Source organism: Syngnathus scovelli, chromosome 6 (assembly GCF_024217435.2).
Source record: "Syngnathus scovelli strain Florida chromosome 6, RoL_Ssco_1.2, whole genome shotgun sequence".
NCBI classification, from domain to species: domain Eukaryota; kingdom Metazoa; phylum Chordata; class Actinopteri; order Syngnathiformes; family Syngnathidae; genus Syngnathus; species Syngnathus scovelli.
The window spans coordinates 7,945,678-7,970,268 of NC_090852.1; the positions used below are offsets into that span (position 1 = coordinate 7,945,678).

Here is a 24,591-nt window from a genome sequence, read left to right on the forward strand (position 1 = left end):
GTTTATCGAGACCTGAATGACTGAGAATCCAGACACATTTTTAAAAAGCATAGTGGTATTGTTTTATTACTGTTTTGGCAGAATGGTAAACAATAACACAGACCATTGATTCTCAAATTTTTTATATCTAGTATCACATCAAAAAATATTTAACTCTGTCATTGGGATAGGAAAAACAATGATTTAATGTGAAGTTACATACCAAATTGTACATTTTTTAAAAAAAAAACAAATAAATCATAAAAGATTGAATACAACTGTATATTAGTTAAAGGTTAAATACAGATAAAGTGTACTTAATGACACTGTACTGATTCAAACAAAGATTTCAGTTACTTATATGCATGGTTTAGACATATCCCATTGATTCTTTATCACACCACTAGAGGGAGCATTCATATACCACGAGTGTTATGCCACTTATGCCAAACTTCACGGAATCACGAGCACTATTATGCTGCTGATATATAAACTGTGCAATTTTAGTTTCAACAGAAGCACCACAAAAAAAAAAAAAAAAAAAAGATAATTGTACTCCTCTGTGAATATTTGCAGTATTTTTGTCAGCATTGACAACAATGAGGTTTCGGGCTGCACTGTGGACTGCAGCAAGGCTGCAGTTGAGGGTCGCTTCCTTTCCCAATCTGACTCTCTCCGAACACCATGGAGGCTTCAAACTGCTTTTTAACTTTCTTAATTCTCTTCAGCAGCTCCGGTATGTCAGTCTCACCGCTTGGCCCCAGCGGGTAGTGCTCTGAGGGGTCGGCCTCCAAATCAAAGAGCAGTGGCGGGTCGTGAGCGGTAAGGGTGGCGAACACTGAACATTCTTTGTCAGGGGTCATGCTGCTTAGGGTGGAACCTGGTGGATGGGATCAACAGTGACGAATTTGAGTAGACGAAAGGCAGGGCTAGCACCCTAGACTAAAGGATATCGTCGGTAAAAATGTACAATAGTGGCAATTATATAATGACGATAATGATTTTAAATAAAATATATTTAATTGCAAAATTACTTCTGGCAAGGGAAAAATGTGGAAATCCAACCAGTATGTAAAATACTGATGTCACCGCCAAGTCAAATAAATACATTTTGTGCAGTAACGTTTGGTGATATTTGAAGGCTAACTGTAGTCTGATTACTTTCCTTACTTAATACTTGACTGGAAAAAGTAACATGTTAGTCATTACTGGAAGACGTGCACATTTTGGATAATGTGTTATTTCGTATCTTAGAAAACTGTCCGTGGCAATTATTTTTTACTTTTTGTTTTTCTAATAATTTTGAAACGAGGTTGGCATGGAACACAATGCAAATATATGTATATAAAGTAGTGGGTTAAGGTTCGTAGCACTTATAAACATATTAAAGCTCACCTCGTGTGTAGAAGTGCGCCTTGTACTTCCCAAGTCGGAGAGCGAAGAGCCCGAAATTTTCACTGGGATCAGTAGGGTAGAACATCATTGCCTCCCTCTTACTCTGTAAAAACATTTACACGAAGACACAACTTTCAAGGTATTCCGAAATGCTCGTTCAACTGTGAGAAAAGACCTAATTCACTTATGATAGCTGTTTTCGGTGAAACGTGAGGGAACGATTAAGAAATATGTTAGTATAAAAAATATCCAAATACAAACATATAATATAATGTAATGAAATATAAATAAATATACATATAAATAAATATAAACAATCATTCTCTTTTATTTTTTTGATGTTTTCTCCTTTCTTGATAAAATACAACTTCTTGTCAGATTACCAGTATTTTTTTCTTGCCGTAGTTTTAAGTGTTTTACCGTTCCGTGATTGATGAGGACTTCAGTCATATCGACACCATCCAGCTCAACTGGTGGTGTTTTAGCTCCTGCTAGCCTAGCGATGGTGGGCAGGATATCCAGAGTGCTCGCCAGCTCATGTGTCACACCTGAACACACAAACCAACACACAGGGGAACTAAGCAAAAGATGGTACCGAAGAGTGAATTGCCTCTATATCAAGCTTCCTTGATTAAAAGCAACCATCCATTAAATGGATAGTCACACTCTATTGCCAGATTCAAATTTAGCATTGCACAGCTTCAACGTTGTATTTGCAGCACTGTTTGGATTGTATTGAAATAATATAGCAGACCTGGTGTAATTGTGCCAGGCCAGAAGGCGATGGCGGGCTCCCTCATGCCACCCTCATACGTGGTGCCTTTGCCGCATCTCAGAGCTCCGGCGTTACCACCTCGGGACATGCGCATCAGCGAAGGCCTGATACAAAAACAATATTGAGGGAGTAGTAGAAAACCATAACAGTATTGTTGAAGACTTCAACATTTTTTTTTTCCCCTAGAAGCAACTAGTGGCAATTTTACAGGAACAAAATCAGATAGTAATGTTATTAGAAAAGCCACTTTATCTTTGGAGAACAACAGATGTAATCTTACAAGAAATACATTTGCATTTTATTGAGAAAACAAGTTTGCATTTTGATGAAAACACCAATAACATATTGTAAGTTTTTATAAAACCTATGAAATTTAAATGGACATGTTGACTGTATCTAGGACCGTATTTAAAATGGCATCTTATTACCCATTGTCTGACGTGAAGAAAACCAGCGTATTGTGAATCACTCCATTCTCCTCCAAGCTGGCGAGCACCTTTCCGACAGTGTTGTCAAACTCCAACAGAGAGTCTCCGAATGGGCCTCTCGACGTCTTCCCGGCAGCCTCCTGGCCCGCATACTGGGGATAATGGGTGTGCTGGTGGGGCATACCGAAAAACAAAAGTCAAACATTGTAAAAAAAAAAAAAAAAAAAGCTACAGCATGTAATTGGCCTGCCTACGTGGGACGGATAGTAGAGGAAGAAGGGTTGCTTTTTCTTGGCCGAGGTGGTGATGAACCTGGTGGCGAAGTCGCTGTATGCTCGTTCTAGATTCAGGAAGTTCACAGGCTGTTCCTTGATGACTTCATTATGCATCAGGGGGACTAGAACAGTGTTGACGTCGCACTGCCCGAAGCACTTGATGTCTGGAGGGAAGCAGGTCAGGTTGTGACATGGGCCCTAAGGGGGAAAGTAACAAGGACAATAAGTCACTCTTATTTTTAGAAGATTTTTTTCTTCAATAATATAAATGACTGTTAAACTAATTAATAAACCGTATGATAAACCACAATGTTTATATTTGAGCCAATGGGTTATTGCAAGACTGACCATGTCGTGTGAGTACGGTATGCCTAGGTACTCGTCGAAGCCCTGCTTGGTGGGAAGGAAAGTTCCGTTCTGCCCGAATCCCAGGTGCCACTTCCCTACAGCAGCCGTGGCGTAGCCCAGAGGCTTCAGCACCTCGGCAATGGTGGTTTCATTGTGTGGCAGGCCGCCGATAGAACCAGGATACAGAACTCCAGGATAAATACCCGAGCGGGTCTGATACCGTCCTGTCAGCAGTGATGCCCTGGACGCACAATGGCATATAACAAGACAGTGAGATTACATTTACGTACTCATAAATCAATAAGAAAATAAATAAGCATTACAAAGTGGTGTGTAAAATATGAACAGTGCATATAAGTACAGTGCATACAAGTCTACACACCACTGTTTTGATGATATAAACAAAAGACACATAAATTATTTCTTTTTGTACAACTCAATTAAAAAAATATGATGGGGAGGGGGCGGTTCGGTGATACACTGGGTAGCACGTCCGCCTCACAGTTAGGAGGGTGCGGGTTCGATTCTGTGTGCCCTGCGATTGGCTGGCAATCGGTTCAGGGTGTCCCCTGCCTACTGTCCGATGACGGCTGAGATAGGATCCAGCACACCCGTGACCCCCGTGGGGACTAAGCGGTACAGAAAATAGATGGATGGATGATGGGGAGGTGAAATAAGGACGTGAGAAGTGTGGTTGCACAAGTGTGCACACCCTGGGGATGTGTGTTCAGAATGAACCAATCCCATTCACGCTCATGTTAAATGGGAGTTTTTACAGCCCCAAATTATTCAATAATAATAATCACGATGTAATAAAGTTAATAATGAATGAAAATATATTAGCTAGACACCCCGTTATGTACACGAGGAGGAAGAAAAAAACTGTTACGTATAAATAAAAGTGTATCTCATTTGTGATGTATCACATTGACCTGGACGGGCTGCAGACGGGGCTGGTGCAGTAAAAGTCCGTAAAGCGGAGTCCGTCTGCAGCAAGGCGGTCTAGATTCGGTGTAAGCGAGCTGGGGTGCCCGTAACACCCTAAATCTCCAAAACCCAGATCATCAGCGAAGATCACGACAAAATTGGGAGGCGAGGTACTCTGTGCACAAATGCATAACAAGGCTACAAATCCCAGGCGGGGCAATTCCATTCTGACGTTTGTCACATTGCACAAAAATTCGAAAAATCAAAGCAAACTCCAAAAAGAAGAGGAACCATAACAAATGGTCACTTTGCGAACCTAAGTGTCGCTTGTATGTGACGTCACGCACGTACGGAAATGTAGTTCAACCGTGCTCGGACTACAAAATCAACTCTAAACAGATTTACCGTGTAAACAAGCCAATGTTTGATCATGCATAGAATCATTATTACTCAATCGAGTATCAGCATATAAATTTATTAAATGAAATAGTAATGTGTATATTTAGTGATAAATAAAATAGCCATATACTCCCACACAACCCCCTATTTCCAAGGCGTAAACAGGAACCTGTTGCGAGCTACCCGGTAGATACGACAAAACCTGCAAAACATTTTCTAGGTCAAAACCTGTAAAACATTTTCCATGATGCAGGAAGTGAAAAGCTGCAGCACACGGCAACTGCCTACCACGACGACGGTAAAAACAAACAAACAAACAAACAAACAAACAAACAAACAAACAAACAAACAAACAAACAAACAAACAAACAATTGTTGGACGTAATAAGTCCATCTTTATTCATTGGCAAAGAAATGACGAAGGTGGATCCTGTCCTCAAACAATCCACAGATTCGGTAAGTTTTATTTCATTTTTTATATTTTTTGCATTCCCTATAGAAATGGTGTGCTTAGTGAGTGATTGACTGGTGCCGATTGTTTTTTCACATGTAATATTTAGATACCAGTCTTAAGAAATTGTGCCTTTTAAAATATATTATTTTCCTTTCTTGCATTATAATGAATCTTTGAATCCCCCACCTCTGACGAAGCCCTAACATTTAACGCCAACATTAATTTAAATTCTTTATCCAATTTTAAATTTTATAGTCTCACTTTTGGCCTAGTTTAAAAACCCTCATTTGAGAACCCTAGGACAGCTGTCCTGACCCTGTTTTGAAACCACACCCTTTTTTGAAACGTTTATCTGAAGCTTGAACCCTTCTATAATTTCTTAATCTTAGAATTAATCCAAACCAAAACCTCAACTCTGTCTTGAAAACACTAGTTTGAAGCCATAAAAAAAAGAGAGAATGAATGCTTGTTTGAAACCCTTAATTTGAAACCCTAACCCCAATTTAAAACCCTAATGCTGGCTTGTACACACTAAACTTTGACACCCAATCCCGATTGAAACTTTTACCCGTGTCTTGAAACACTAATTTTTAAGCCCTAACACAACACGTTTTACCACCCTATTTGAAATTTGCTGGGTCATGGTGCTACTTTAAAACAGGTTAACACTTGTAATTTATAACCTGACAAGTATTAACTGTAATCTTGAAATGTGAGGCACAAACATTTGAATGAGTGTGTGCGTTTGTGCACTCGACTGTCACACTGCAGTTTAGCTTGGGGGCGGGGGATGCTGCTGCATCTGCTGATAGTTTTGATTTACTATTCACTTTCACATTTCTCTGCAGGACTGACCTACATTCAGCTTTTAATTCTTTGTGTGTGTGTGTGTGTGTGTGTGTGTGTGTGTGTGTGTGTGTGTGTGTGTGTGTGTGTGTGTGTGTGTTTGTGTGTGTGTGTGTGTGTGTGTGTGTTAGTGTGTGTGTGTTCCGGCAGACAGATGTAAGAGGGTACATTACCTTGTTAACACACCCACAAACAGGGGCCCCTGGGTGAGGTGGGGGACATTTTTTGAGTCCCCACTTTTTTATGCTTTAAATCTTGTCAGAATCATGTCTGAAACTATTTGGTGAAGTTTTATAATTTTTGCAAAAAGGGGACCAAAAAGTGTGTGAGTGTGGAAATCACTGCTTCTGCTGTTCCACACGTTTCCACACGGTGCATTCCACACACGTCGTATTCACACTCCATTGTTAACACACCCACGAACAGGGGCCCCTGGGTGAGGTGGAGACATTTTTTTGAGTCCCCACTTTTTTATGCTTTAAATCTTGTCAGAATCATGTCTGAAACTATTTGGTGAAGTTTTATAATTTTTATAAAAATATCAATTTCTGACATTTCTTGCGCAAAGTTTATATAGTAAAGAGGGGACATGCGCATTGTGAAATGTCAGACAAACAAAATATTACACACTCTGCTTACAAGCTGACTCCTCCATCTTGTTTCTCTCCAATCCAATAGGCTGCAAAGTCACATGGACGACGAGCCTGCAAATTGTTCTTCGATCCAAACTCCGGCCAGCTGCGCTTCTAGTCCCCCTCGAGAACCTAAAAGAGAGACAGTTAGCGAGGAGTTGACTCCGTTTCATGGCTCTGTCGTCGCTTGAATTCTTATTACATTGGCACTTTGGTTCATATTTGACATCGTAGCAATTGCATGACGAGGATTGTCATGGGTAAATCCATTTGACATTTTCTACCATTGCCGGCCGGCAGTGGCGGCTAAAATTGAATGAACCAGTCAAGAACAAACGACAAGTGCTCTGTTCTTCTCTTCCAGTATGGGGGAGAAAAAGTGAGAAGGAAAATCGAAAAAGCCCATATGAGTTCCTATTGGAGATTGATCGACTCTCATATATATATATATATATATATATATATATATATATATATATATATATATATATATATATATATATATATATATATATATATATATATATATATATATCATGTGACGTTATCACGTAGAGTGACAATATCAAAGTGTTGGTTCCTGTGATCGACGCGCGCTACATTATGGCGTGAGGAAGATTATACTCTTATACGTGAAATACAAAGTCAAATGCAACATTTCTTCAACGCAACTGATGTCGTCATTCAAGTGGCATCAACTGTTCGTAAGAGCTCCGATTTTCATTGCAAATGTGCATTATTTCCCCCAAATGGGCGCTTCGGCCCAACTAGTTCTACTGACAACATGTGCAGTATTCACACATACTGTAAGGTTATCTCAAGTATAAATAAGATCGTGCTCTTTCTTAGCGCTAACTTACACAAGTGACATCCAGTCTTGCGTGCCATTGCCAGTCCAAACAACCCTCGCAGGATGACGTCTGCTCCCTTCAGAGACTGTGGGCAAATTGCAATTGCAATCCCCTAGTTTGGCCTTCCTTCCGAGTGCCGTACGGTCCAAGTGTGACAAAGTGGGAGGTGTGTGTCGTAACGTGGGCTTTTGAAGTTCGACGACGAGTTCATCAAATTGTCTTTGACGTCTTTGACGTTAACGGAACGTGCCACCTTTGCTCAGTCTGCACGGAGATGCGTTTGGGGATGTCGGAAAAAAAATCTGTTCTGGTCTATCGATCATCTATGACAGCACGCAACGTGAATAAGAAAGAAGGCACACTTGTGCATTAGATCATCTATAATCATTCTATGGATGCAAATACCAGTAAACAATATTTTTCAGGTGTTTTTTTGTTTGTTTTTGTTTTTTTTAATTAACGCTTTCTAAAAACCTCAGTTTACATGCAATAAAATGGACGTCTTCGATGTAAGCTTGTCTTTGCTAGTTTTTTTTCACCACTCAAGTCCATGATTTCGGTTATTATATTTTCCAAGCATTTATCCAATGACTCGCTGTGGCCCAATTCAAAAAATCAACCATAAAACAATTATATTAGAACATTTTTAATAGTGTACAAAATAATTCAACAGAAAAATATGACCACGTGAACATGTATTGTAGACAGCGTTACAGTACAATCGATGAACCTGTCATAAAAAAGGGCACCTGTTATTGACATTTATCAAAATAAAACACGGAGGGGAAAAAGAAAAAAAAAAACAAAGTCCCCGCCCAGACGGTCGGAGCTGACCCGGGAGGTGGAGCTGTGGGCAGCGTCTCTTCCACCGGTAAGTACGGATGGATGGATGGATGGATGGATGGATGGATGGATGGATGGATGGATGGATGGATGGATGGATGGATGGATGGATGGATGGATGGATGGATGGATGGATGGATGGATGGATGGATGGATGGATGGATGGATGGATGGATGGATGGATGGATGGATGGATGGATGGATGTCCAAGAAAGTGAATGATCTTGATTGATTTTTCCAAAGTGCGTGTGTGCAGGGAACCTGGGATGTGCCATTTATGGAGAAAGAGCAAGAACAAATTGATGACACTCTACAAAGGCAAAAAAGAGTGATGGTCGCGGATAGACAGTGGCTAGAGCAGGAGGAGCAACAACTGGTGATGCACTCACACACACACACACACACACACACACACACACACACACACACACACACACACACACACACACACACACACACACACACACACACACACACACACACGCACGCACACACATACATGTTCACACACACATATTCAAATGGCTGTTATGTTTGTCTTGCAGGATCCTGCTGCGCGACAAGCCTCAAATGCAAAGGTGTAATATTTGTTTTGACTATCCATCCATCCATCTTCTATACCGCTTTGTCCCCACGGGGGTCGCGGGCGTGCTGGAGCCTATTCCAGCGGTCATTGGGCAGTAGGCGGGGGACACCCTGAACAGGTTGCTAGCCAATCGCAGGGCACAGAGAGACAAACAACCAGCCGCACTTGCACTCACACCTAGGGGCAATTTGGAGTGCTCAATCGGCCTACCATGCATGTTTTTGGGATGTGGGAGAAAACCGGAGTGCCCGGAGAAAACCCACATGGGCACGTGGAGAACATGCAAACTCCACACAGGGAGGGTCGGAGGTGCAATCGAACCCGCAACCTCCTAACTGTGAGGCGCACGGCTCCTCCAAAATCGTTTTTCTAAATAGTATCGTGCTCAACAGTTAAACCTGTTGGAATTCAAGCGCACCCTCTGTATTATTTTAATGAGTAAACAGTTCAAGCTGCTTTTCAAAACACACAAGTCAAGCCTGATCAAATATTTTTTTATTTTCAGCTTCCAGTGAAAAATCCGTCTGATAGTAATGCTGTTCACAAATGGTAATCGGGAGGTAGGTAGTATGTAAAATAAATAACGTGTGCTGTGTTCAAGGTTCTCCACCAACAACCCCGGCGTCTCCTGACGTCACATTGGTAAACCGTAATCTCCTCTTTCAGTTGGCCCAATGATTGAATCGAATTTTTATTCTGATTGGATTATACAGTCAATTGCAACAGAAGATCTGTGTTTTAGTGTTGTCCCACAGCTGAATTGGACCGAGCAGATGATCAGGTTTACTCAAGTGTCATGGCTCTAGTCAGACAAGTGGTGCAGCTGAAGAATGAGGTCAACATGCTGCCTGCCACAGAGTACCCCAACGCTGTCAGAGTAAGTGTGCACCTCCTTTGAGTCGCTTTACATTGACGTAACTTGGAAGCCCCCTTGGTATTTACCCCCTGCTCGTTCCGCACCATCCAGACGGTTGGTGTCACTCTGCGAAGCCTCATCCAACACGTTGATGATGTCATGCCTTCCCTGGACGGCTCAGTTGCAAACGAGGTAGTGTGTCTCTTGGTTTCCCTTCTGTTCACAGTCAAACTGCTGAGAAATACATTTTTCAATGTAAAATGCCCACTTTTAGACATGTCTTGTCCTCATTTTTGTGCTCATCTTGTTGACCTTTCCCAGATCACAGGCACAAAGAAGCTGCTGAACAAGGATTTGGGGGAATTGATCAATAAAATGAGATTGGCCCAGCAGAACTCAGTGACAACGCTGAAACAGGAGTGCCAACGACAGATGCTGGCTGCCGCACACACGCTGGCACTGAACTCCAAGAACCTACTGGATGCAGTGGACCAGGCCCGTTCCAGGGCCAACCTGGTCAAGCAGAGACAGGATGAAAACAGATCAGGGGATTAAGGGGTGGTCCACTATTTTAGTCTCAAATATGAACGAATATGAATGAATTGTCTGAACTGAATTTTAATGTTTGATTAAAATTGGATATTGCCACAAAAGTTAGGTTTCGAAATCAATGTGCTCGCTGATTGTGACCTGAAACGGAACGGCACTCAGTTAGCCTCGAAAGCGTACTGTTGTCGGACAAAAGAAAAGGAGCAAGTCTTTGTGTTAAACGTTTGTACGGCATGCTCAGTCACCACCGTAAAACTGGCACAGAGACATGTTTGCAAAACACTTCCGTCCCTTCTCAGTCTGTCCTTTTCTTAGTAACTTTCTCCTTCCTCGTTCTTCGTCCACAAAATGAGCATCACTCTTAGTCATGCATACAGCAGAAACATTTCGTAGTAGGCAATGGAATTATTTTGCTCGTTTGTCTCCCTAGTGAAACCATACTTCAAAAGCAAAAGACTACATGTGCATTTAAACAGTTGCATCTGTGAGAGTCACTGATTATACTGTATAAGAGTCTTATGGCCTGGAGCTAGGCTTGGTACTACGACAGACTCCTAGTTTGTGAAAGGAGGTTCACACGGCGGCTGCAGAACGTACACCTATGGCCATATAAATAATGGGACTGCAATTTTCAAAGGCTGAATCTGTAGTCAGAGTCAAGCAGAATGTGTGAAATGTGAGTCAACAGAGTCAAGCAATATGTGCTGCCAAAATAAGGTTGTATGGTAGGTGCACTTGCCAGGATGTAAACACATGACTAGAAACGCTCTCCATCCGGTTGGGATGAGAAGAGATTGCTGGCACAGCGGTTCCTGCTGCCGAGTCAGTACAAGGTTTAGATGTAGTCGCTGGGTTAGTATAGGATCCACGATTGATCACGGAGCTGGAACATAGACTTTGAGCTACCACACATACAGAACTGTCATCACCTTGATCAGCTTGGCATTGCAGGAGTTGAGGGACACCAGAAATAATTGTGGCAGATTATGCAGTCACTGGAATGGTGAACTCAGTGGACCAGGCTTGCACCATAGGAGGTGAAAAGACAGGGGCAGATGAAGTGAGGAAAATGCAGCCGTGGGATGACACTAGAGAAACAGGTACACTGAACATTTAAAAATAAATAAATAAATAAATAAATAAATAAATAAATAAATAAATAAATAAATAAATAAGTGGGGGGAAGCAGCATCGCTACCTGGCTCCATTTCAAGCAACCTTGACAGCACCAAGCTAAGAAATTGTAACCCGTATTGGTTTGATGCAGAACATAACAGATAATGACCACATAAGGAACGATTCCGTATTGTACCAGACGATTGGCAACCCTACATGGAGCTCTCCTGATTGAGAAGTGGTCTTCAGCTACAAGGACCTTGGCGTCGGCCTTTCCGAGGAGTTCAAAAGTCAAAACATTTCATTTAATCAGATGCAGGGGTGCCAATTTTCCACTTTTCCCGTAGGCTGCGATGCGTCACACTGAGGGTGGGGGTGTCTTGGGGAGCTTTTACACTGTCTGGGCGTCTTGGCTCAGTAGTAGATTGTTGGCCTCTTAACTCAGGTTGTGGGGTTGATCCTCAACCCTGGTAACCATGTCGAAGTGTGAGCAAGACACTGAGCGATCCAGGGTGGACCTGAAAGTGCCTTGCATAGCAGCAACCTCCCATTGATGTATGAATGTGTGTGTATGTGGATGGGTGAATTGTGAAGCATTTTAAAGTGCTTTGGGCACCATGTGGTGTAGATAAAAGTGCTATATAAGTACAGGCCATGGCATAGTTTTACATGGCCTGTAGTTCTGTAGTGATACGAAGTCACAAATGCGCACGTCCCAGATAAGTAGCCTCCTTATAAGTTAGTCACAAGATCAATTTCATAGCCTGGCAAACTACACCCATTGAGTGGGTCCGGGGCACAAGCCTTTCATTGTAGTGGCCTCGGTTCAAAATAAATTCGTTTACTTGCTGTGTCGTAGCGTTTGTGAGCAATGTCACTCTTCTGTGTAGGAAATCCATCCAAGTTCAAAATGACGCACGGGAGAGGTGATAGTTGGTTTCATTCAGCATTAAACTCATTTTTCAATTACCAGAAACACATCATTAAATCCCCAGAAGCTGACGGCACTGGAAGCATTTATTTAAAAAGAAATATATTTTCTGATGTCTCTTCTACTCTTGTCTGATTGGTTCATTTCACTGTCCATTTGCTCAGGTTTGTCCCACCTCAGAAATGCATACTCACCATACTCAATTGCCAGGCTTCGAAGTTCAAGCAAGTCGATTCAAGCTATTACTTAGCTCGAAAAGGACTAAAATGTGATTTACTCTTATGACTAAATTTGCAGATGCGCCAGGGGACGTGTAATAAAAAACGCTCTCGGTCCCCTGAGCGCCCATAGTAGCGCAGTTTATTAAACTACAAACATGCTAAACAAGACTTGCTCTGGCATGAAAATTAAGATGTACCTGTTTTTACCCCAACCGCAGTCTACTTTCTGTGATGATACATTGGGGGTGATGCAACTGGGTGTGTCGTAACACCCAGAGAAAGTGTGATACGGCACCAAATATGGTAGTACTACACTTGTGCGAACAGCATTATGAAGTCACACCCATTCTTGCACTAAGCGCACCTGCTTACAAAATAGGGCCAGAGAGTCCAAGTCAAAGTCAAGTACGACAAAAAGAAGATGAACAACAATCATTGTCATTAACTGGCAGGCATCGATGGTACTCAAGGGAGAACGTGTTTGCACACCTTCTACAAGCAGTCAGTGTTCAAGTGGGTTTGTAATCAAGATGCAGTATTTAAAATAGCATAATGTCCTTCTGTAATATTCCACATGGAAAATACATGCATCTAAGCATCACCACCCAAATAATCTGGAATGAACTTGATAACTTCCAAGGGGTTTAGTGTTGGGACACAGTGGTGGCTGAAGTACTGCAGCACTGCAAAAGAATGTAATCAATCCATCCATTCATTTTCTATCATATATGTCAGATTTAAGTTGCATATACTATAACCATTTATGAACAATTCAACATCCAAAAAGACTCTTGGTACACATTGTGTTTGCGTATCTTGTTTATATTCTTTGAATTTTGTTTATATTTGTTTTTATTTTCACTTTCATTCATTTTTTGTTTTGGAAGTTTTGGTCCTCCATAAAGAAGTACGACACGTTCTGAAACATTGGAGTTTTTGTAAGGAACCAAAATTAGACTCCTCCAGGAGTGGGCGGTGGCTGTTGCGTAAGAACCTCCCTCAAGTTAGATACTTAAAAACAGGCTCTGCAGGTTTTGCCCCTCAGTGGGTCTTTCACATTAACAAGCAACAACTGCAGATCACCTTGCAACAACTTCTACCCAGGTGAGCATTCCCGTCATATGAATAAATCTTGATTTTTAGATTACATTGTGACTCTGTAGTACGCACAACGGCAAAAAAGAGAGCTGGTTGCTGATAAACACTATCTACATCATTGTATAAAATTGTTTTTAGGTTGGTCTTAATAGCTCGGAGCGGGTGCATTCCAAGGTGGAAATGTCATCCAAACATGTGAGCTTTAAAAGTCAAAGGAATGCCTCCTTCAGTCAACTCTGTGGTGTGCCAAATGGATATTGGATAGACATATACAGCAAGATTTAACTTTTACAACATTTCCAGTATAGCATAATAATCTTTTTACAGCCACAGAGACAGATTTCCTCTGTTAAGGTTTGAGTTCTCTTTTTAATGACTTTCTTTGTTCCACTTATTTTTCCCCCACTGAGCTTGCACACTTAATACATGCATGCATGGTTTTTTTCCCCAAACCTTGTCATAACTTGACAAGGTCAGATGTTCTGAAACTTAACTTCTATTAACAATAATTGTGTTTGTATGCAGGATGAAAAGGAAGATAATCCTTGATGTGGACACCGGGGTGGATGATGCTCAGGCCATCATGATGGCCTTGTCAGCGCCCGATGTGGAGATACTGGGAATCACCTGCTGCCATGGGAACACCCCCCTTGAGAGAGTCCTGAAGAACACTCTCCGGGTTCTGAAGGTGTGCAACAGGCTGGATGTAAGTATCTACATGTTTCATTCCTCATTGAACGACACACACGCATTTGAGCTTTGATCACCTATCGAATTTCAAGATCCCAGTGTACGCAGGCTGCTCACAGCCCCTCCTGTCTGACAAACAACATGCCAGCGATTACCATGGGAAGGATGGGCTGGGTGACGTGCCAGATCCAGATGCTCCAGGGTTGGAACTGGTGCAGAAGAAAAAAGGTGTCCAGGCCTTGATCAAAATGGTCAAGCAAAACCAGGGAGAGGTAAGACAGGCAAGTCTAGTTTACATGCCTGGGCGGGAGTCATAGCAGGACTTAACTACATTTTTCTGTAGGTGACCCTGGTGGCGACCGCACCTCTGACCAACCTTGCAGTCGCAGTGCAACTGGACCCTTCCCTTCCCAAGAAGCTGAAGGCTTTGCACATCATGGGAGGCAACATTGAGTGTACCAGTCTATTCTTTCCAGACATGCATTTTAATCAATCTCTTTTCCTCAGTGCTGTCTTGCATGACATGCTGTGTGATGTGTTCAGCCAGGGGTAACACCACAACATGCGGTGAGTTTAACTTTGTCGCCGACACGGAGGCTGCCTACATCGTGCTGGAACGCTACACTTGCCCCACCACCATTGCCTCCTGGGAGTTCACCTGCAGTAACAGCCTGCCATGGGTATGAAGTTAATTGTTAAATAGTTTTTTTTTTCTTCTTTGACTTTTTTTGCCTTTTGTCTATCCCTCAGTCTTTTTGTGACCAGTGGCTTTCTGTGAAGACTGAGAAAGCCGCCTTCATGAAGAAGATTTCATCCCTTTCCATGACGGTAAGAGTCAGCCAGGGCTTCATGGTAGCATGTAACGTTTAAACTCGCAGGGGTGTCAAACTCATTTTTGTCGCGGGCATCATTGTAGCCATAGGTTCCTTCTTAGAGCCAATATGCTAGTTTTGAAATCAGAGACTAGTAAAAATTATTCAAATATTTTAAAAAGCTTGCTAGCAATATCTTTATTTTTTGAAGTGAAGACAATTTGTAGTTGATGTACAATTTGCCTTTGCGATGTGGTGGGCCGTATCTGGCCCCCGGGCCTTGAGCTTGATGCCCATGGTTCAAAGGGGCATAAAATATTACACAGACATGTAACATTATGACCCCTTTGAGGTGAAACAATTCAAGTTTACTCATCATCCGAGCCAAATTTGATTGCTGTGTTAATGCATTTTCTGAAGGCATTGATTCGATTGCAGATGGACAGTTGTCTTAAAAAGTTGCAATCGATTCGTTGCCCTGAGAATTAAATGATCTGGATGAATGAGAATGTTCACAAACATCAAAATGAAAGTCGTTATCACTCTTCATGTAATGGCAGAAAGCTCGGTCAGAGGAATACCAGAAGGAAATCACAGCAGGACAAGGGTTCAATGCTTGTGACACCTATGCCCTGGCCGCTGCTATCAATGACTCACTCATCACAGAGAGTGAGCAGGTAAATGACAGTTGTTTTTCATAACTTTGTAAAATGAAAACAAATCTACCTGGTCTCTGCTTGTGCTGGACCTTCAGGTCGCTGTGACTGTAGAGGTAGATGGGACCTGTACCCGAGGCATGATGGTGTTGGATTACATGGACCTGTTGAAGAAGAAACACAAAGTAACCATTATGAAGAAAGTTGACTTGGAGAAGTTCAAGCAGATGCTCATCAATGCACTAAAATAGGATGATTTGTAACAGCCAAGATTGGAACTTAACTCAATCAGTCAAATAAATTTTTTATTGAAAACAGATTTTTTTTTTTTTTTTTTTTAACGTCTGTTCACATGCAATTTTTCGATTGGCTTAAGGACATTTTTCACATGTTTGTTCTTGGCTGTCCTTCTCCTGCTGTTTCCCTCTGTCTCCTCTGCTGGTTTATCTCAAGGGTCTCGCCACTTCCTGTAAATATTTTCCCTCTAGTGTTGGACTTATCAAACTCTTGCACACATCATCCACTCAACATCTTGCCAATTTTGTCATTTTGTACAGACTTATAAGGCCATGATGTTTTCTACCGGCTTATCAGGACATGAACTGTTCTACGGAATTATAAGGACATGAACTTGTGATCATGCTCCGATTAGCAGTTTCATTAGCACTCAATCCATCAATGTTTCCTTGCTGTGTTTGTCTGTTTTCCATGCAAAACTTTTATTCCATCGCAGGGCATACAGAGACGAACACCCATTCACACTTGCTCTCACACCTATGGGCAATTTGGAGTGCTCAATCGTTTGTTTTTGGGATGTGGGAGGAAACCGGAAGACCCAGAGAAAACCCACGCAGGCACGGGGAGAACACGCAGGTGGAAATGAACCCACACCATGCTTCCAACCACAGCTTTCATTGTTAGGCAAAACATCTTCCATTTTCAAATGAGCCAAGGCTAACGTCAAGTGTCAGGCAACATACGGGATAGGTTGTTTACAACCTTTGTGACTTCTTCAGTGGAGAGGTTGTCCAGGTGAAGGTTGGGTTCTACTTGAGGCAGGCAGTCTATGGCTCCATCGTTGAGTGCAGCTGGGCGGTCAAGGACGCTGTTGAAATGTTCAGCTCGTCTCTCCAGTATCTGCTTCATCTCAATCAGCAGCTCAGTCCCATCTGCATTGAGGAGGGGCGAGGATCCAGAGGACTGAGGTTCATACAGCTCCATGCTTGCAGAAATTTTAGTGCATCAACTCTATAATAATTTTTTACAGTACCTTCTGCAATGTGCTCAAGTACTAGTCATTGCTATTTGTGCATCATTTGAACTTTTTTCAACATAACTATCAGATGTCCTACTGTGTGAGTCTACCAACAAACATTTTCGTTTGTACAGCAAAGGCAGAGTTTTAGTAAACCAAGCATCTTAATTCTGAAAAATAGCCACTAAAATAATACTTGTGAGAAATTAGATCACCAATGGGCTTCAGGTCATATGTGAGAATATAATGACTATAATTAACTGTGAAAAGCTTAAAATAGCATGATTCAGCTCTTTAAAAGTGATTCTTTGGCTTTAGAATTTCATCCAGCCTCACTTCCGTCGTTAACAAAATTCTGTGTGGGTGTGGTTGATATGTGAGCAAAACAGATGTGTGCTCATTCTTGGCTTGCCTTGTGTTTTTTTGCACTTGAGCTGAGCAGCATTTTTTACAGCCCCGTTTCGTTCAGTGGTAATGTCAGTTGTGGATGAAAAGAGAGGAGCTTTGGCATGGAACGCGGGTGTGTCCTGAGAACTGCGAGTCGGCGCTTGGCTTGGAATTGAAGTGTCTCTAATGGGACAGGAGACCTGAGACTGAACTTTCTCAGTGTTTCTATTCATCAATAGACGCCACAGCTGATTGTTTCCTTTTCAATTTTAGCTTGTTACAGACCTTCGTGATGTCATGCACACTGTGATCATGACACCTCTGATCCATTGTTGAAAGGACACTGCTCTTTCATCATAACCACTTCAACTATCGAAATTGTATCAACTATTTCGGCAGACTATGCCGAAATAGTCGAATAATGTTTAATGCATAAATAAATGGCTTTAATTTTATGTGTTCTTTTCCATTGATATTTTTTATTTTGATACAGTACCGGAGAAAGATATTTAAATAAAGATATATTGAATTTTACTGTATTGGCTGCACACAAACAGCTGTGGAATGAGTGCCTGAGGAAAAGCTCTCCTGTCATGCAAAGACAAAAATATGTGGCAGGTATTGTTAGGGTTTTCCAGGTTATCTTTATCGTAGGATTATGTTGGAATGTAGACTATAATGATTAAATCAATCTTGTCTTGCCCTCACAATGCAGAGTAAGATGAAGTGGTTGCTTCCTCTGCTTGATTGACCAGCTGCAGGGGAAGCAATCAAAGTTGTTCTGTTTCCCACAACAGTGTAAAACACCCCCTGCTCTGATCTTATCAGAGGCCGGGGGTTCACCAAACCTGTCCACTCTCACCCCCACTCTGTTCTTCCTAATAAATATGCCCTTGCAGGGAGGAGACTTTTAGACTTCATTCTGGAGCGAGTGAACTCTCCACCTGCAGGTGTCTAAAAGAACTTGCCTGTCTCCCGTGTGGTTCTTGCAAAATAAGTTGGAGTGAGCAAATCTCTAACATTTTGGTGCCGAAACCCGGGATCCCTCATACCCATCATCTGGCTGACGGAGGACGACGCGCTGTACACCGTCGACGGGCCAGCGTCCATTAGCCGGACATGGTAAAGAAAGACCTGGGAAGGAAATTCTTCGCTGGGCCAGCATCTTAGGTCTGCCTTCGTCTGACAGAGGTGGATTGACGGCACCCGGCAGTGCAACGAACCAGGGGACAAGTAAGTTAAAGGCCTGAAGTTGTGTGATTGTGTTGTTGTGAAACGCGTATATAAAAAAAACAAAACAAAAAAAAACACAGGTGCACGTGAGATTCGGCTTTGGTTTGTCCGAGCCATGAGATACGGCTTTGGTTTGTCCGAGCCATGAGATACGGCTTTGGTTTGTCCGAGCTATGAGATACGGCTTTGGTTTGTCCGAGCTATGAGATACGGCTTTGGTTTGTCCGAGCTATGAGATACGGCTTTGGTTTGTCCGAGCTATGAGATACGGCTTTGGTTTGTCCGAGCTATGAGGCCTAAATAAATAAAAAAAAAAAAAAAAAAGCGCTGGAGTTTGTGTAATTGAGAGTGTGACTGGTAGGATAAATTGACTAAATAGCAGTTCTAGCATTGATCCACGGCAATAATACAGGCTAGTAATTTGTTGAAAGGTCAATTTAAACCTGCATTGAGGATTCTCAAAGAAATAAATAAGTAATAATAGTAATAATAATAATAATAATATTTTTGAGACAAAGAGATTGTAAAACCTAAAACTACTAGAATTAAGATGGGAAATAAAAACGGTAAATCTCTACCTCTTGACGGAGATGAGAAGTACATGGCGAGTAGATTTCTTAATTGTATGCAATGTATGCCGAAGTGGAAGAAAAAGTATGGAGTAGAAGGGAAGTTGAGAGTTGAAGTGTGGAAGATAGTAGTTGATGTTTTAGAAGAGAGTGTGGATAGAAAGAAAAATGGACTGAAAAAGAAAAGAAAAGAGAGCGAATTGGATTGTGCTAAAATGTGGTTGAAAGCTTCACAAGAAAGAAGAGAACAAATCCAAAAGACAAAAGATAGAAAGTTGAAAAGTGATGAGGCCGCCATTCAATTGAGATTTGAAAAAGAATTCTGGGTACATAGTGGCATCCCATTCAATGATGCAGATGAGAGTTCTTATCAGCAACATCTTAAAATTGCGCTCCTCACTGGTTTCCCCCCTGACTTGGGCAGTTGGGTGAGGAAACACTTGGTGGAAGCGGACACTGCTTGGTTTACAAAAAACATGCAGTGGCCCAGAGACGCTGATAAAGGGATTGAGAAAGGCAAAAGTTCTGATGTATTTCATCTAGATGATGATAATGATCTAAATAAAGATACAACGATCTTCTACCAAAGTTCCCAAAGGGGCAGAGGAAGAGTTAGATACCAACAACGTCGCGAGCCGCCATTCAAATCAAAACCCCCATCAGATTCAGACAACTGTTGGAACTGTGGGAGACGAGGACACTTTGCACGAGAGTGTCGTTTTGCAAAACAATACCAATCAAAGGGTGGAGGAAGGAGCAGAGGAAAAGCCAAATTTTTAGCATGACAAGCTTCCTCCTCTTTGACCGCTTATGCTCATACAGAGAAAGAAAGAATAGATGCCCATATGACAGCAAAACATGTCATTGTCAGATTATTAGAATTTTTTTTAGATTATTAGAAGTCCTGTCCATCCAAGAAGTATGACAATGCTGTTTGTATGCCCAAATTACAAATGACTAGAGCTCAAATTTGTGTTACACTAAAGTTAAAATATGCAAATCAAGTGGTAAAGAAATGCAACTTGCTTCTAGAAGATAAATAAAATAAGAATGTGCTGTCCTCGTGTGCATGGGAGGGACCAGCTCATGATCGACCACAGGAAATGGCCAGCCTGTGACGAATCATTGGTGCTGGGAACTACCTTTTGCGTGCGAGAGCTGTGCATGTGTGTGCGTATATGTTAAAATGATGAACATTGGCTAAAGTTTTAGTATAAAAAAAAATTGCTAGACTGTGGTCTATCCAATTTGCACCGCAGAACAGAAATGATTTTGAAAGATAAAAATGAGAGGAAAAAGAGAGAAATCTGTTTGCAAGCAGAAACTAATCCACACTAGTGCATGTTAAGTGTCGAGCCCACATGAGAAATTCGAAGAAAAAAAAATGACAGAACATGCTTTCAGGAATTGGAAGAAGCGAAATTGTGAATTTAAGATTTTGCAATGCTACATTTAATAGGAATACTTGATTGGTTGTGTTATAAGATTATACAAAATTCTAAATGCAAGCTAAATCTGAGAGATTGAGTTCTTCAAATTTAAAAACAAAGAAAAAATTCAGATTAATTTGCCAATTGTTTGTTTTAGTTAAGTTTTTTTTTGAATTGGTGGATTGTTCTACCAGGAAACCTGAGTTGAAAATCATATATGAATGTTGTGTGGTGAGCTTGGATGAATTGGGACCAATGTGATAGAAAGACTCCTTTTTGGAGACTCTGTGTGAGATGCAAATGAACATTGATGAATGACAGCCTGAATGAAAAGAAATTACAGGTTGAATGGTTGAAGTCGTTGGCGACTACTATGGAAAATTAGTAGAGCGACTTTGATGAAAGAGTGATTTTGAGCAGGTTGAATGTTAGAAAGAAACACGTAGCTTTTGGATTGATAATTAACTACAGAAAAAAAACTGGAGAACCAGTAACACATGTAGAAGATGTGTGAACTGGGAAATTGAGAAGCGTTTTGGACAGAAAGTCAAATTAAATGATGATGGAATCGTATGTAGTAAAGAACGCATTCTCCCAAAAAGTTTGTCAAGGTGTGAGGCATGGGCGTTGCCAAGCCTCAAAAGGAGGGAGTGAGTAGGACAGATAGTGGAAGATAGTAATAATACAACACTTTATGACAATGAATTTTCGAATACATTTGGTGTTATACTGTGGTAATTTTTTTATTCTGGTGTAGATAGGTTAGCAACACGAGAGATTTAGAGGTTCAAAAGAAAGACAGTTAAAAGAAAACATTTTTGATTTGGACAATTGCAGGCTAACAGGAACATAAGAACGATAAGAACTACGAGAGTTGCAAACAACAGATGAAGAGCAGTCCTTGGCAGATTATATGATCAGGACGCTCAAACTGTGTCAAAGACAAATTCGACAACCCCATCAATCCAGGAGACTGGGTCTACATCAAGGTCATCAAAAGAAAGAACTGGGCCAGCCCGCGGTGGGAGGGACCGTTCCAAGTTTTGCTTGCTACTCCCACGGCGGTAAAAATTTCTCAACGGCCCAGCTGGATTCACCTCAGCCACTGCAAGTTGCAGAGAGTGCTGGACCCCTAATTCGGAGTGGTGGGGAAGGCTGACTACAAAGGGGCCCCATCGTTTAGGGTGAGGCGTCTCAATGTTGGTGAAGAATTCATCGATCCCCACTCCGCTAGGCGAGGGGATGTCCCGGTGTCTCTGCCATCCTAGTAGCAACGGGGCTCCATATGCCAGATGGATCGTCTGCTGCGTTGTGGTTGGAGCGTGCTATGGTCTATTGACTCATCTGAACAGACCAAATGACAATGTTGCCCGTGGTAAACGATGGTCACATGATGAGAACTTTGAAGACTGGTCATGGGACCCCAGAAACCCATACGAAACCAACACTTGGTACCGGTATGTCAGGTTCACTGTGAGAGCTCACACACGGGAGGCGTGCTATGTGTGTTCGAAACTCACCCCTTCCTCCACGCAAGTTCGCTTGGAGGCCAGACCAATGAATGTCACTGAAGCAAAATGTATGGCATCCATGGGAGGAGTTGGATATCAGCACCGTGCCGTCACAGTCAAAAATGCCGACCCTTACCGCCCTGGACTTGCTGACGGTGCCTGTGATCAGCTGTTCTGGACAAATCTCAATGTGACTGTTAAAGGACGGACAATACCACAAGTGGCCTACACAGAGAGACCAGCTGGAGTGAATTACACACGTTACATCCAAGGTAACAAGACCCACGTCTGCATTAACGACGACTGCTCTCCAGGAGGAAACTGGATGGGAGCTTTGGACATCACCGATGAGTGTCAAGATAAGAGAGCCATTTCAGGTGGTGAGGGCTCTCCAACCAACATGGCTACACCATCGAACGGAACATACTTCATACAGAATGGCTGGTGGCTTTGTGGTCACAAGGTTTATCCGATGCTGCCCGCCAACTGGACAGGAGTGTGTGCACCAGTGTGGGTGACAGACCACACCTATAGGATACGACATCATCTGCTGACAGGAGCACACAACTCTTCTGGACGTCGACGCAGAGCAGTTGCAACCTTTGACCCTCATGACCCTGTCTGGGGTGCGAACGTTCCAGAGGACCATAAAGTATGGTCTGCCGGAGACAAAGTTGTCCTTGCGCTCTTCCCTCAGATTGGGGTTGGGAAACTATCGCTCTTCATCGAGACACTGAACTATCGTTTTCAATCCTTTGTGAATCTCTCGCTGCAAGTCAACGATGGACAAAATAGAGAGATTCAGGCTATTAGACTGAGGGTCTTGCAAAACAGGATGGTTCTGGACTTGTTGACGGCAGCACAAGGTGGTGTGTGCCACATCATTGGGACTTCCTGTTGCACATACATACCAGGAGAAAATGACACCCACATAAACGACGCCATGAATTCGCTGAAGAACTTACAGCAGGCCATGTCTAAAGACAAGGTCCCACATCAGTTTGATTTCTTTTCATGGCTATTCTCTGGCAACTGGTGGCAACTGCTGTTAAAATTGCTGTCTCCTGTGCTTGTTGTGCTGGTGGTGTTGTGCTCGTTTACGACCTGCATTATCCCATGTTTGAAGTCTGCTGTGTCGAAGTTTGTGTCCTCTACTGTAGCCCAGGTTCATATACAACTTCTTAGAGATGACGGATGTGATGACGATAATGACACGTGGATTGCGTAGATGCTGTTCTGTTGGGCATGTTTTACAGAAACTTGATGATTTGACCATCGAAAATGCTTCGCAAGTGATGGATACAATGATGTACTGTTTCTGTGTTTTTCTTTTTATTTTTTATTGATAGCATTCTGGTCGCCTGTGGCACAGGGGCCGTGTAAGAATTTTCCTGCTAATGACATCAGGCCAGCAGGTTTTTCGCTTACACAATAAGTTTGATCTGGGGTATTGAGGTAATGCCTCATCTTCACTGGAAAGTGTTGCTATCATTGTTTGTTGTTTTTATTTTTACCATTCTACTTTCTTCATTATACGTATATATATATATATGTGTTTTTTTTTTCCTCTTGCTTGTCTTTGTTGTTTGGGGTGACATAATCATGTGATAAAACAGGAGGGAGATGTTAGGGTTTTCCAGGTTATCTTTATCGTAGGATTATGTTGGAATGTAGACTATAATGATTAAATCAATCTTGTCTTGCCCTCACAATGCAGAGTAAGATGAAGTGGTTGCTTCCTCTGCTTGATTGACCAGCTGCAGGGGAAGCAATCAAAGTTGTTCTGTTTCCCACAACAGTGTAAAACACCCCCTGCTCTGATCTTATCAGAGGCCGGGGGTTCACCAAACCTGTCCACTCTCACCCCCACTCTGTTCTTCCTAATAAATATGCCCTTGCAGGGAGGAGACTTTTAGACTTCATTCTGGAGCGAGTGAACTCTCCACCTGCAGGTGTCTAAAAGAACTTACCTGTCTCCCGTGTGGTTCTTGCAAAATAAGTTGGAGTGAGCAAATCTCTAACAGGTATGTATCGTGAAAGCGTCTTGTAACCATACAAGTCAAGCCCTGCAGAGGTGCTCCCATCAAACATGTCAGCATGTGTATTCCATTTTTTAAAGCATTTACCTAATTAGAAGCACTGGGGTCTATCTGAGCTGACTCTGGGCAAGAAAGAGCAAGGTACACTAACCAACATTGCCACAGAGGATAATTTCTAATATCCTCTCAAATCCTCGGTTGATGCTCTGGAAGTGCAATAACTGATTGGCTCCAGATTGTGAATATTTTAGTTCAGTGAAAATGGTGAATGCAACACCATTACATTACACCGTTACAACATTTCTAGTATAGCATAATAATCTTTTTACAGCCACAGAGACAGATTTCCTCTGTTAAGGTTTGAGTTCTCTTTTTAATGACTTTCTTTGTTCCACTTATTTTTCCCCCACTGAGCTTGCACACTTAATACATGCATGCATGTTTTTTTTCCCCAAACCTTGTCATAACTTGACAAGGTCAGATGTTCTGAAACTTAACTT

General features: G+C 42.0%; 3 protein-coding genes across 3 annotated transcripts; 2 read left to right on the forward strand and 1 right to left on the reverse strand.

Moving 5' to 3' along the window:
- Nucleotides 1-37: 37 nt before the first annotated feature.
- Nucleotides 38-4,472, reverse strand: arsa (arylsulfatase A). The gene is made up of 8 exons (XM_049723897.2): nucleotides 4,133-4,472; nucleotides 3,201-3,441; nucleotides 2,832-3,050; nucleotides 2,578-2,747; nucleotides 2,129-2,253; nucleotides 1,795-1,922; nucleotides 1,375-1,477; nucleotides 38-859 (listed from the first exon to the last, which is right to left on the reverse strand). Exons 1-8 carry the CDS (start codon nucleotides 4,351-4,353, stop codon nucleotides 564-566), a joined length of 1,503 nt encoding a protein of 500 aa, XP_049579854.1. The 5' UTR covers nucleotides 4,354-4,472; the 3' UTR covers nucleotides 38-563.
- Nucleotides 4,473-4,548: 76 nt separating this feature from the next.
- LOC125971043 (protein-tyrosine kinase 2-beta-like) lies at nucleotides 4,549-10,247 on the forward strand. Its single transcript, XM_049723915.2, has 9 exons — nucleotides 4,549-4,824; nucleotides 4,939-4,982; nucleotides 8,409-8,528; nucleotides 8,698-8,730; nucleotides 9,244-9,268; nucleotides 9,340-9,380; nucleotides 9,481-9,615; nucleotides 9,706-9,786; nucleotides 9,916-10,247. Exons 2-9 carry the CDS (start codon nucleotides 4,941-4,943, stop codon nucleotides 10,147-10,149), a joined length of 711 nt encoding a protein of 236 aa, XP_049579872.1. The 5' UTR covers nucleotides 4,549-4,824; nucleotides 4,939-4,940; the 3' UTR covers nucleotides 10,150-10,247.
- Nucleotides 10,248-13,390: 3,143 nt separating this feature from the next.
- LOC125971038 (inosine-uridine preferring nucleoside hydrolase-like) lies at nucleotides 13,391-15,986 on the forward strand. Its single transcript, XM_049723907.1, has 8 exons — nucleotides 13,391-13,515; nucleotides 14,035-14,215; nucleotides 14,292-14,471; nucleotides 14,543-14,654; nucleotides 14,743-14,879; nucleotides 14,950-15,027; nucleotides 15,572-15,688; nucleotides 15,766-15,986. The coding sequence occupies exons 2-8, from the start codon at nucleotides 14,036-14,038 to the stop codon at nucleotides 15,916-15,918; spliced, it is 957 nt and encodes a 318-aa protein (XP_049579864.1). The 5' UTR covers nucleotides 13,391-13,515; nucleotide 14,035; the 3' UTR covers nucleotides 15,919-15,986.
- Nucleotides 15,987-24,591: the final 8,605 nt, after the last annotated feature.